The sequence below is a fragment of the Plectropomus leopardus genome, chromosome 9 (genome assembly GCF_026936395.1).
Source record: "Plectropomus leopardus strain MGB_pleo_1.0 chromosome 9, ASM2693639v1, whole genome shotgun sequence".
Classification (NCBI taxonomy): Eukaryota; Metazoa; Chordata; class Actinopteri; order Perciformes; family Serranidae; genus Plectropomus; species Plectropomus leopardus.
Genome location: NC_142184.1, coordinates 37,855,483 through 37,869,590, shown reverse-complemented (window position 1 = coordinate 37,869,590; position 14,108 = coordinate 37,855,483). Strand labels below are relative to the sequence as shown.

The 14,108-nt window shown below is 41.1% G+C and overlaps 1 protein-coding gene across 2 annotated transcripts in view; it reads right to left on the bottom strand.

Annotated features, from left to right (window-relative positions):
• The window catches only part of ephb2a (eph receptor B2a), a 103,208-nt gene that overhangs the window by 15,175 nt on the left and 73,925 nt on the right, over positions 1-14,108 (bottom strand). For both annotated transcript variants that reach the window (XM_088082697.1, XM_088082696.1), the window contains exons 4-8: positions 10,464-10,619; positions 2,597-2,932; positions 2,321-2,445; positions 1,803-1,965; positions 1,554-1,662 (exon numbers count right to left, since the gene is read on the bottom strand). In XM_088082697.1, the coding sequence (XP_087938823.1) occupies positions 1,554-1,662; positions 1,803-1,965; positions 2,321-2,445; positions 2,597-2,932; positions 10,464-10,619 (889 nt within the window). The remainder of the gene's footprint in view (positions 1-1,553; positions 1,663-1,802; positions 1,966-2,320; positions 2,446-2,596; positions 2,933-10,463; positions 10,620-14,108) is intronic.

The window sequence follows — 14,108 nt, the reverse complement described above, 5'->3', positions numbered from 1 at the left end:
TTGTGAAAATGCATATACAGTGAGGTTGGATAACAGAGAAGCATTTATGTCTGATGGAGTTTTGTTCTTGCATGGCTTATTATTTTGGTTGTGCACAGTTGTCATTTAGACTGTTAAAAAGTGAAAGTAGGGTGTGGTAGCAATATCAAAACAGCTCCATGCAATTTTATTTGTAATTTGAATTTGTGCTGTTCTGTGCTTTTATCCATGGTTTGTTAGAGTTGTGCACATGAAACAATGCTGATGTGATGAGAATATGGATTATTACCTGCTCCATTTTACGGAGGGACGAGGTTAACATGTTCTCATGTGGCATAGATAATGCTCACAGAAAGAACAGGTAAGGGCAATTGGCATCTTAAACCTCTAGTGTCTGATAATGTATTTTCTTCAGATCAGAGCAACATATGTTAAATATGTTGCCAGATGTATTACCACCTTTAAGGTGTTTTAACATTATCTGCCCCTGGTGGATTCTTCAGCTCTCCATTCATCAACATTTCTATATTAGCACTTATTCACTGATTACATGTAATGCAGACTGGCTAAAGGATGCAGACTGTTCATATAGGCCTGCCACTGGCCACCTGGAATTGGAATTCTCTCCTTCCTCTATCGCCTGACACTTTTTTCAAGGACACAGTTGCTGCATCTAGTATTTAAATGTTTGAGCCTGGAGGGAATTGGTTTTATTTCTTTAGAAATCAAAGGCAATAAGCAACTTGGCAAAGAATGTCCTGCAAACTGCAAACATTTTTTGTAGATTTATATATATATTATATATAATATAGCTAGGTAAATCTTCCTGAGAACTATATTTCTAATTATTATTATTATTATATATTTAGAATTATTTTATGGATTAATATTACAATAAAATTACAGGTTTGGACATAATTAAAATGTTATAGCGTTGTTGTAGCAGTTTGCTTCTGGTCATTAACCTTTTTTTTAAATTATCCTGTTTGTTTCTTTTTTTGGTTGTTTGATTTTTCTAATTTTCAGGTAATCTTCTTGTCCTTTTACTAGTTTTTGGGTCATTTATTCTTAAGTTGCTCATTGCCTTATTCCCTTTTATTAAAAAGAAATCAGGCCTATTTACCCAGGTTTCAAATGGTTAAAGATAAAAAACAAAACAAAACAGGGCATTATGGCTTAGTTAGTTTTAGTTTAGTTAGTGCAGGATCATGATGCTTTTAGCTACACCTTTGTCCAGCATTGGCACGGTGCTAAAACAAAGTATGAAGCTGTTACTACCTTTGTGAGACTACATGTAATGTGACAGGGGTTACTTGCAGTCATGAACCAACAGAGAATTGGCATCATCTCCTCAATTCTTCAGGACTTTTTGGGCTCTTTTAGTTCATTTTTTTGTTTTAATGGCACAATTACTGTGTGGTTTAAAATCATTTGTTAGTTAATCTGACAGCTTGAAATGGAAAAAAAACACACCATCAAGTAATACTCCTTTAACAATACATGGTGTTTGGTACTTGTATGGAAACTCATGTCAGTGTTACTGCCTTTCATAAAGTGCAACATTATTAGCTCACCTGCGGCAAACAATTATAAGGACAGTGATGGCGATGATGAAGACTACTCCTGCTGCAGTGGAGCCGATGATGAGGGGAAGCTTCTCTTGGATACTGGAGTTGTATTCACCTACAGGTTAAAGGCAGATAACCAACAATTGTGATTCATTTTCAAATACGGATTGTGTGATCCATGGCTCAATTACCAGTTAGGAAGCTACTGGGGCTACTGCAGTTTCAGTTGGCCAGTAAATATTATTGCTATCCCACCTTCAGTCATGGTTTGGAAGTACATTTTGCCACTAAAGCGTCCAAACCCAGCGACAGTCCGGGCCCGAACCTGGAAGACATAGATAGTGCCAGGCCTCAAGCCGTGTATGACTGCGGTGTTGGTCTGACTCCTTGTTAGAGACGAGTTCCACTCTGCCTGGTTCTGAAACACCCAACAGAAATTCTAAATTAGAGAATAATCAAAAAATAAATAATGTGTTTGAGGGGATTCCTGAAATCATTTCGAACTTTATATGATGTTGTCTTCAACATCATATTTTTTTTTTTTTTTTTTTCCTTAAGTCTAAATTCTTGCTTGTGCTGTACGTCGCTTTGGATAAAAGCGTCTGCTAAATGAAATTGTAGAAATTGTAGAAATATGAGCCACTTGCATAGTAAGACTGCTACTGTCAAATCAGCAGTCATGATGTCAATATGAGCCATTGTGGAAAAGACTGAAGAAGCCTGTCTTTGTGGTTAGTGATGGCCTCTTCATCATCAGCATTAATATACTGTACCTTCTCATAGTACTGGAGTTCATAGTCCAGAATCACTCCATTGGGCTGATCAGGCTGGGACCAGGACAGAGTGATGCTGTGAGGGCTTCTGCTCACCTGGTGGATGATGGACACTGCTGATGGTGCTGAGAATAAAACATGGTGAAACAAAATTAGAAGCTGTAGGAAGACAGGCAGGGATGCTACTGAGACCACTGCTGAAATTATAACTAAAAGTGAAACTGCTGAGAAGACTCATGATCAAGTTATACCACGTAAATGTTTGGTTAGCCTCACCAGCCTGGTTTGTGGTGATGTTGACAGATGTGTACTGTGGTGAATAAGGACTCTGGTCAGACACTCCGTTGACAGCTTGTATTTCAAAGGTGTACTGGGTGTGAGCCAGTAGGTCACTGATTTGGACACGGGTGTCAGTCAGTCCCAGCTGTCGTGGGACAAACTGCACATTGTCTCCACAGCGGGTGCAGCCACCCCGTCCACTGCCACAGCTCTTACATATTATGTTGTAGACAACATCTTCTCGGCCACCACCTTCCTGTGGTGGGCTCCACTCCAGCCTCAAAGAGGTCTCATTCACAATGGAGATGACATTTTGTGGAGCTGATGGAACAGCTGCAAGAGAAAGGGAGAGAAGAAAATTCTGCTTTTACTGTACTTATACTGGCTGTTTGCTTCTACTTTCCCTCCCTACAGCTACCTGTCTCCACTGGGTTTCTCTGGGTGCAAACCATCACTGGTGGCTGAGGCTGCCGTACAACATTTCACCTGCTGCTCAGTTTTTAACCATTCACACACACTCACAAACTGATGGAACAACCATCAGGAGCAATTTGGAGTTCAGTATCTTGCCCAAGGATACTTTGACATGTTGACTGCAGGAGCCTGGGATCAAACCTCCTCTCTCTTCCACCTGAGCCACACTGACAGAATGCTTAAACACAAACCGTAATTCTTGAGGCACTATCTCTGAAACCATTAACACTTGAAGCCAATGCATTTACCAAGTGTGCCAAACTAAATGAACTTTTTCTGCTCTACACTCAGTGCTATTTGATAAAACACTTAAAGCAGAACTGTGAACATTGCAACACTTTTTCACCAATTGCCTTTCCACATTGACACATGTGAAAACACTTTTAGAAAATTACTTCACTTAGGAATCAGAGCTTAAGCACTGTAAATAGGACACAGGTAAACATCTAGGCAACAATGGAGGGCAATATTGGGCAGAGAGACATGTGTAAAGGCTTATGGCCAACCCCACAAAGAAGGCAACATTTTCTTTTCTTTTCTTTCCAGCACAAATTGTTTTCTTCTACTGCACTAATGTTGTTGAGGAATGTTAGAACATTTTGACAAAAAAAACAACAAAACGTTTCCCCTGATGTGTATTGATAGTGTTTTATGTTCTGAATATACATTCCATACCTTACCCACTTGGATAACTGTGTGTATGTACAACCTGCAGTGCCCTGCACACACAGAAAGAAAAAGCCACAGGTGTCCTTTATTTTTACTATATGTGTGTGGGGTTTTGTGTGGTTATTTAAATGATGGTTTGTGTGAACTGCACTGACACAAAAACACATCTTTACAGGAGTTTGAAGAGATTTGCAAGAACTGTTTGTTTTCAAGGTGACGTATAAGGCTTTGCTGGTTTGTTGTAAGGCTTTGTGTTAGTGTGTAGTGTTTGGCAAAATAGCCCGTAGTTTCAACGACGCAAAGATAAAAAAAAAAAAAAGAAAGAAAAGCAAAAATCCAGATCAGGAATATTTTGATGACAGATGTTTTTCATGTGATTGCAAAAAAACCTCAACAAAAACAAACAAACAAAAAAAATTGCATGCATTTGCAATCTGAATAAAGCAGAAGTGTAGCCTGCCAATCCTGGCAGCTGCTTTGAGACTAGAACTCTGGCTGTAGATATGGTGGATTTTCTCAGGGTGTAGGGTTGCAAGGAGAATGGTGGCCCACCTGATTTTGCAGTCAGCTGATTGGTCAAGGAGCAGGGAGTCTTGACCTATCACTGCTGCAGGACAAAGAGCTGCTAGAGTGATGAGTGAGTGATGGCTGCCACAGGCTCTTGCTATGTGCGGCTGAGATAGGTTGCGTTCTGAGTCACATTTTTTTCCTTTTACTGCAGCTGCCCTAACAAAGTATGTAGTTTTGCATGCAGTATGCACACAATCAGGACATATTACTTCCTCATATCACTGAGCCCTGATCTTTGCCCCCTTTTCTCACATATCCATTACTGTGGAGATCAAATAAATCTCAGAGAGACACACATCAACCAGGAAAGCTCTGTTGTTGTTACTTGCGACTTAAATGTTAAACATTCCTATCATGTTATTTTTACCTTTTTTGTTGTTGGTAATCTCTGTGATTAATATTCATATTTACCGATTGGTCATCAGTCCTGTAAATGTGCTGTCTGTCATTGGAGCTTTTGTCAACTGTCAATCAGCTGTCAACCAGCTGTCAAGATGTGATGTATCTGCTGCTGCACAGAGGATTTTGGGTAAGAATAGACAGTAAAGCATGCTGGCTTGTGTAAAGCAAAAACCAACCAGATGTAATAGAACAATAAAATTGGTATTTTTGGCATACTGCATTTGACATACTCTGTATTGGGACATGCTAAATCTTTTTCTGCCATCGTTAATTACAAACAACGATGAGAGTTCATACTGGGAGGAAATCAACAGTCTTGCAGAGTGGTGCACAGAAAACAACCTACTGCTCAATGTCAGTAAAACCAAGGAGCTGATTGTTGATTTTGGAAAGAAGGATGCAAAGACTGTCTACATCAGTGGAGCTGAGGTGGAGCAGGTGAACAGCTATAGGTTCCTTGGTATTACTGTCACTGAGAGCCTGAGAGTCTGAGGAGCAATCAAAAGCATACTGACCAGAAAATGGCATGGTTCGTGTATGTCTCAGGACAGGATGGCTCTACAGTAGGTGATAAAAACTGCCAAGCTGTCAGAGGATTCATGCTAGTTTAACCAGTTTCAACCATAGACTGTAGATAAAGATGGACAACATGACAGTTCCCCAATCTTTTCACTTTCAATCGCCCCCTAGTTTCTGACTGCAGTACAGGTCATAAAGCCTGGCCCTCCATGTTAGTGAATGGTCATAGGCCAAAGTAACTCGCCAAATACATTTTTCCCAAACATAGTTTCTGTCACTGATGGTAGTTCTCATCACCCTGATGTTTGTTCAACTGTTTGTTTTTATGATAGATTTGTTTTAATGAGTTATTAAATTCTTCAAACAGGGGCTTTTCCGCCATGATTGCCAGCTGTGACAGCCAATTCAATTCAATTCAGTTCAATTCAATTCAATTCAATTCAATTCAATTCAATTCAATTCAATTCAATTCAATTCAATTCAGTTCAATTCAATTCAATTCAATTCAATTTTCTTTATAAAGCCCATTATCACAATACACAGTTTGCCTCAGAGGGCTTTACAGCATACGACATTCCTCTGCCCTTAGACCCTCACATCATCTAAGCAAAAACTCCCCGCAAAAAAAAACCTGTAACGGGGGTAAAAAAAAATGGTAGAAACCTCAGGAAGAGAGAATGAGGAGGGATCCCTTTTCCAGGAGAGAAAGAGAGAGGATGAGAGAAGTACAGCAATAATGGTAACAATAGCATATCATATAATAATAGTAGCAGACGTAAAATTACTAAATGCACTCTATGATAGCATGTGATGTTATGTGCAAATATCGTAAGTGTTGATAAGAGTCCCATGTGTAGCGTTTTGTTTGTCTTGGTGTGTCTCTCGGTCAAAGGCTCAGTAGTAAAACGTTTTTTTATCCAGTTTTAAAGTCCATTCCAAAAGTGCATCTTTTAGATGGATGTTAGTTTTATTTACGACATTGTAATGGATGAAGGATTTTAGTCATCGGACGTTTGGATTTCTATAAATCGGAGGGTGAAGCCTATAAGAGAAACCACACCAGCGCAAACCTACCGGCGCAAGATCAACGCAGTGGGCCCAGTTTGTTGGGCTCTCACCGGTAGGTTCCGACCACAAGAAACTGCCATCTATAAAGCCTGTCTTTTCTAGTCACTTAACCAACGATACCATTTTCTGCAGAGTTTTTTGTCTCCTGTTTTTCAGGACCCGTCATTTCCACATCCGAAGTGTCCATCAGCTGATCACGACCTCAAACAGCTGATGATCTATTTTTCCTGAATTTAGTCCTTCTTCTTATGGTTCACACTGCATATATTAAATGTTTTTAAACAATATCTTTCAAACAGATGGATTTTAGCCGGATGTTTGGATTTCATGTTATCATGTTGGATTTCATGTTATCTGAGATTTAAGCACACAAGTCATGCCACCCATGATCTTTCAGGACTGTATCTTACGACAGAAAGCAAATAAAAAGATCAATGAGCTAAAAGGAGACATAAGGCAGCTCTCTGATGAACTTAAAATGAAAGATTTCCTCTTATACAGTCTTATGGAGGTAGCTGCCAGGCAGTCAAACAGACTGCAGTGCTCAACACCACTATTCATGACACAGTTGTTAGGGATCCTGCCCCCAGCCGTCTTGTTCGGAGGTGGTGGTCTGTGGGCGCAAGGGGCGCTCAGTTGGTGCTGCTTCACCTCCACACCTGAGCCTCTCAAACTAATACGCACCCTTTGCTGATGATGCTCCGGTCCACCCAGCTGATGCTCCAGCTGCTTTGGCCACAAGGTTTTTCAAAGAGGTTTTTGGTTATCGCCCCTTGGATTCTATGTATTATCAACACATCACTTTCTTCTGGTCTGGTCCCAGATTACTTCAAACAGGCCTGTATCCAGCCTCTGCTAAAGAAACCTGGTTTAGATCCAACACTCCCCTCTAACTGTCGTCCTGTGTCAAAGCTACCTTAGATTTCAAAAATTGCAGAAAAGGTAGCTGCTAAGCAATTGTTAGAAATAAACCAAGAACACACCATATTTGACAAATTCCAATCTAGTTTCAGAAAGAACCACAGTACAGAAACAGTCCGTCTTAGAGTAACCAGTGACATCTTAATGAATGCAGACTCAGGGAATCACACTGTCCTTATTTTGTTGGACTTGACCGCTGGCTTTGACACAGTTGATCATAACATACTGCTCAACAGACTCAGGTACTGAGTTGGGTTAAGTGGAACTGCTCTTAACTGGTTTGCTCTCTACTTATCTAACAGAGAATTCAAAGTTAATATTGACAATTTCACAACACAAATAAGTCTGAAGTCCTGGTTTTTGGTCCTGATCACATTTCAAACAGTATCATCCCCCAGTTTCAAGGACTAACAATTAATACTCAACAAGCAGCTAGAAACTTGGGTGTGGTTTTTGATAACAATCTAAACTTCAGTCAGCACATAAAGGGTGTTGTTCCGTCCTGCTACGTACAAATCTGAAATATTGCTAAAGTTAAACCAATGCTGAACAAAATAGTGGAATAATTTCTCCACACCCTCATTTTATCCCGCTTAGATTACTGCAACTCCTTATTTACTTGCCTGAATGATACCTCAATTAACCACTTACAGTTGGTACAGAATTCAACAGCAAGTCTCCTTACAGCCACTCCACAGAGGGAACACATCACTCCAGTACTATCCAAAATGCATTCGCTACAGAATTCAGAATTAAGATTTTGTTTACTTACTTTTAAATCCTTGCATGGTCTGGCTCCAATTTACATTTCAGAACTCTTAGCCCCTTACTCTGCTCCCAGACCTCTTGGATCAAACGATCAAATGTTATTAAATGTACCAAGATCCAGATAAAAAACAAAAGGGGATCACGCTTTTACAGTTCTAGCCCCAAAACTGTGGAATAAGCTTCCCATGAACATCAAAGCAGCCCAATCAGTTCCTCATTAAAAAAAAGAAAAAAACTTTTAAAAACACTTATACAATCAGGCATTTGTATAACTTTTGTATAAATGTAATATGTATGTAATATGTATGTATGTATGTTTAAACAGGGTTGATGTTGTTTTACCTTAGACTCGTGTAATGTATGGTTTGGTTTTGTGAAGCACTTTGTAACTTTGCTTTAGAAAAGCACTTTACAAATAAAGTTAATGTTATTATTATATTAATTGTGGAGGCATGACGCATAATAATGGCAGATTATGAGGTAAAAGGAGACATAAGGCAGCTCTCTGATGAACTTAAAATGAAAGATTTCCTCTTATACAGTCTTATGGAGGTAGCTGCCAGGCAGTCAAACAGACTGCAGCGCTCAACACCACTATTCATGACACAGTTGTTAGGGATCCTGCCCCCAGCCGTCTTGTTCGGAGGTGGTGGTCTGTGGGTGCAAGGGGCGCTCTTTTTTGGTTTAGAAAAGCACTTTACAAATAAAGTTAATGTTATTATTATATTAATTGTGGAGGCATGACGCATATTAATGGCAGCAGAAGGTTGCGTTGAGCAGGATCACGGCATCTGCGCAACCAAGGCCAACCACACAGGTGCAGCCTCAGACAGGACCATAGCAACAGCACAACCAAGATCACAATCAAGGCGAACCAGAGGTGCAGCCACAGCACAAGCACGGCCAAAGGCTGGGTCACAGCATCAGTACAGCCATCACCATGGCCCAGGCACAGCCAAGATTGCAGCCAAGTTCCAGGAAAACTGTGAAACAAGGGAGCACAAATGCTCTGGACAGACAACCAAGATAGTCTAATGCAGTAAAAAGACAAGACATTTGCAGATAGAGGGAGCAAGAAAAGGAAAAATGAGCTCAGTGTATTCTAGAAAGCCCCCCAGCAGACTAAACCTATCTCAGCCTAATGAGGGGTTGGTTCAGGCAACCTTAACCAGCCCTAATTATAGGCTTTATCAAAGAGGAAGGTCTTAAGTCTACCCTTAAAAGTGGAGACGGTATCTGCCCCCCTAACCGAACCTGGAAGATGGTTCCATAAAAGAGGAGCGTGGTAACTGAAGGCTCTGTCTCCTACATTTGGAGACTTTGGGAACCATAAGTAACCCTGCGTTTTCAGAGCGCAGTGCTCTTGAGGGTTGATAGGGAACTATGAGCTGCAACAGATAGGATGGAGCCTGTCCATTCAGAGCTTTGTAGGTAATTCTTGCACTCGCATTGAATGGAGCTGGTCACGGTTGGTCAGACAGTTGTTTTGGTGGGAACTCTCCCACCGCAGATATCGCTACTGCGCACATTCAATGACATTACCATCGCAGGGTGTTAGCGGGGGAGTGTCGTCCATCTTTATATACAGTCCGTGGTTTTAACCGGTTACTTCATAGTGCTGTGTTCATTTATGAACACCATTCCTGCATGATAGTCTAACATGTTTCACATCACATTATACAGCAGCTCTGAAAAACATAAAATGTGTCTGTATCTCCCTCACTGATCTCTAAAAATACAGAAGGGACTGAATGCAATGACGCAATATCAGCTGCTTCTTCATTTGTGGGAAAGCTGGTAGTGATGCATTTGTAGACAGTTCAGCCTTTCCATGTTGGCCGGTGATGTCTCTGAATGCATCATTGCTGGCTCGACCCTTTCAACACAGGCCCCCATAGTGAAGAATTCCTTCTGGCCTCTGGAGCGCTCCTCCCTGAAGCTGTCATTCAAGACAGCTTTGCTGCTTGTAATGACATCAGCTAAGAGAGTGTGAACTAACCACCCTATTGGTGCACCCCAGTTGCTTGCTGCTTCAGTAAGCCAAATCCCCCCTTTGTTGCTTAGGAAACAGGGAGTTTGTTCAGGTAGAGAATACTACAGTTGGATCCATGTTGTCCTCCACCCCATTACAGGGACAGGGAGGCAAAATTGCATCTGGTCTGCCCATTTTGTGTGTTTGCATGTCATGTTCAATGCATGGCCCCTATCAGACGTGCTGAACAGCTGTATATGTTTTCTTGATGGTGTGGCTGGTAAGGCTCCATGCCAGAAACGCCTTGCGAGATGGCCTAGTGAGTGCTTCTCCCAAGGTTACGGGCAGGTGGGCAGGGACCCTTCCACTGTGGTGTGTGCACATTACACAGTGATGATGGCCTTGTTCTGCAGGGCGAGTGTTGAGGACAAATTTACAGCTGAATCACTAACCACGCTGCTATCCTCAAATGTGCTGTCCTGACATTTGCTGTATACCTACTTGTACAAGGCATCTGTGGAGGGTCGGAGTCAGTGCGGTAGTAGCCATTTCGACAGACACAGTTAGTTGCTCCCTCACTGGTGGTTCGACTGTTGATGGGGCACTGCAGGCATTTGTGGTCTCCCTGTGCAGTCTTGAAGAAACCTGATACACAAGCTGTATGGGAGATAAACAGCAGGGGAAGAGGTACAGAAGGCACACAGAACAGAGGGAGGACAGAAAAAATAAGCAAGACCAGCAAAATTAGAAACAAAATGCATGGTATACCATACAAGAGAAAGAAAGGGAAAAAACAGTCAGCTCTATATCATATAACAGCCAAGTAGTATTGGCCAGATCCTAAAATACTATGACTGACCTTTTTAATCTCAACATTTTCCCCAAAGAGTAATTTATTTTGTCTGACATCTGCATCACCTAAAGGTCATCACATCAAAGTGACATGTACTGGGACTCCCTTAGATGCTGTCTGTTCTGCTGTCCACAGAGTCTCACACATATAAGAGCATGTGGAGCTGAGGACACTGTCTGGGATTACAAAAGACAACAAAGAACAAAGCAAGGACGCAAGGAAGCTGTAGTATTTAATAAATGTTTTTCTTTTTTTCGCTTTATAAAACACAATGATAGACAATTACTGTTCCCCACTGTTAACTTTAAAAGTGATAATTGATAAGGGCAAAAAATAATTAATTCCAGTATTTAACTAGAATAATCAAATCATGGTTGTGTGCCTCTGTGAACCTGTCAAGTTACAGTAATAGTTTACATCTATGTCTGTCCAGACTCATATGTCACCATGACAGAAAACAATGCTTCAATTACAAATGTTGCTGCAAGGAGGCTACAACTTATTAAGTGTGGATCTTCGACACATTGTCTACCCAGCAGTACAGAAGATCTTATCAGCACAGTTTCAAGATGGGCACCACAACTAGTGTCACCAATTCAGTATATGACCAAATGTCTCTCCTTCTGTCCCTGAGACATGACATTGAATAACTGCTATAAAAAAAAGGTTTTGCAGAACATCATGATGTCACAGTGAGGCTGACCTTTCACTTTTTGGATATGCAATTTCAGTTCATTGTTTCTTCTATTAGACATTTATGTGAACATTTTGTAATAATATGTGTGAGTTCTGAAGTTATGGCCAAAAACACACTTTGTGAGGTCACAGTGACCTTGACCTTTGACCACCAAAATCTCATCAGATCATCATAGTCCGAGTAGATCTTTTTTTTTAAAGCTGGCCAAAGAGGTCCAAAAGGTCCTCAAGTATAGCAATAAAGTACCAGTGTACACTAAATTTGTACTTTGTGCATGTGTTTCTCAGCATAAAACACCCGATTCAGACTGTATAATTCAGTTTTCATTAGGGATGGGAATCACAGGGTAACTCTTAATACAATACTATCACAGTACTTGGCTGATGATATTCATGATTACTGTAACTTGACAAGAAAAAATACCCCTCAAATGGCAAAAAGAAGCAATTATGTATTTATTCAGTGCATTAAGGTGTCAGTTCCACATCATTTGACTCTGAGATGAAGCAACATACAACAAAGTGCAAAGTCTTAGCAAAGTGCCTCTTACACATGCTGACTGCAACTTGGCAACACATGGCATCATTCCAATATCAAATAGCCATAAACAGGCAAGAGGCTAAACTGAAAGAAAGCACAACAATTGTGGAGTTGCTACAATGCTGCTGGTGTACTAAAGTCAAGTCAAGTCAAGTCAATTTGATATATAGAGCCCATTATCACAAAACATGGTTTGCCTCAGAGGGCTTTACAGCGTACGACATCCCTCTGCCCTTAGACCCTCACATCACCCAAGGAAAAACTTTCAAAAAAAGAACCCCAAAAACCAAAGTTGCTAACCATTAAATAAGTAAGCCTACTTGAACTTTTAATACTCGTGAATTTATATTATGTGGAAAGTGGGACGCCCCGAAAAGCAGTGTTAGAAAGGCACACGCTAAAACAGTGTTACAGGAAGGAAGGTAGACCGCAGGGCGGCCTCTGTCCTGTAAGCACGCATTAAAATAAAGGAAATGGTGTTATGGGAAGGAAGGTAGACCGCAGGGCGGCCCCTGTCCTATAAGCACGCGTCAGATAAAAACCAGTGAGTTTCTAGGAAGGAAGGTTGAAGGTTGAAGCTTGAGCCCTAATGCCTTATTGAAAAAAATAAGAGAGTTGGATGCTGTAGGACTTTTCACACAAAGTGATCCAAAAAAGCAAGCGCTCCAAGTGACTGAAGAGCAATTTGTAGCCTTCCAGCAAATTCCAGCCAGAGGCAGGGGTATAAAGATGAGACATAATGTCTTGGGCATGAGAGGACCCCCTGCATATGGACAAATTCCTTACCAATTTCCCAATAGAGGAAGAGGCCTTATTCGTGGAAGGAGGGGTAACAGACTGCGAGGCGAGACAGACGCATGCCGTCATTGTCTCAGACCCAGCCATTGGGCTAGAGACTGTAATCTTAGAAAGCAGGAGGAATTCCAAACAGTGAACAGAGAAGCAATGCAATCTTACATTTACGGCTCCCCTCAACCTGGGAATAGGATAACTCCACAAAGAAATGCCTTTCCCTATGGACAGCGACAGACAGTAACTGAGTCAAACTGACAACAGTTTCCTTCTGAGAATAGACCAATAAACTCAATATGGGAAAAATAGGACAACCGACAGTGGGACCTGGATGGTTATTGTAAAGTTATAGTCACTGCTCCACATTTTCATATTTCTAATAAACCTTCAGAAATACAACTAAATCTGCAAGTATCAGGGAAAAAGATCCCATTTTTAGTAGATACTGGTGCAACAATTTCATGTTTAAGAGAAAAAGATTTGAAAGTAAACAATCCATCCAGTCTGTCGGTATCAATGGTGTCCCACAAACTGAACCATTGTCTATTCCATTACAGGTTGACTTAGATAAAATAAAATTTCAACATCCATTTGTAGTGAGTTCCACTGTTCCTATGTCTTTATTAGGACGTGATTTATTGAGTAAGCTCAATGCAACCATTTGATGTTCACTTGAAGGCATTGAAGTTCATATCACTTACAATACGAAATTGTCCTATAAGTCTGCGTCTATTTTACTTGACACTGATTTTGTTTCTAGTTTATTTACCGTGGAGGGAATTAAGATTGGCATCTTAAGCGGCTGTCGCTGCTAAAATTTTGAATATGAAACCTGTAGATCCACCCTTTTCAGATCATAAAATTGATTATGAGAAAAAACGAGAAATCCTGCAATGTTTATTTGTGTGGCCACATGGAAAAGTTAGCACGGTGGCCTCATGGTTAGCACTGTTGCCTCACAGCAAGAGGGTCCCTGGTTCGAAACCCGGGTGGAACGGGGTTTGGTCCTTTGGGGTTCTGTGCGGAGTCTGCATGTTCTCCCCGTGTCTGCATGGGTTCTCTTCGGGGTCTCCAGCTTCCTCCCACAGTCCAAAGACATGCAGCTCAGGTTGATTGGTGACTCTAAATTGCCCTTAGGTGTGACTGTGAGCGTGTATGGTTGTCTGTCTATATGTTGGCCCTGCGATAGTCCGGCGACCTATCCAGGGTATACCCCGCCTTCTGCCTGATGACAGCTGGGATTGGCTCCAGCCCCCCTCCGTGA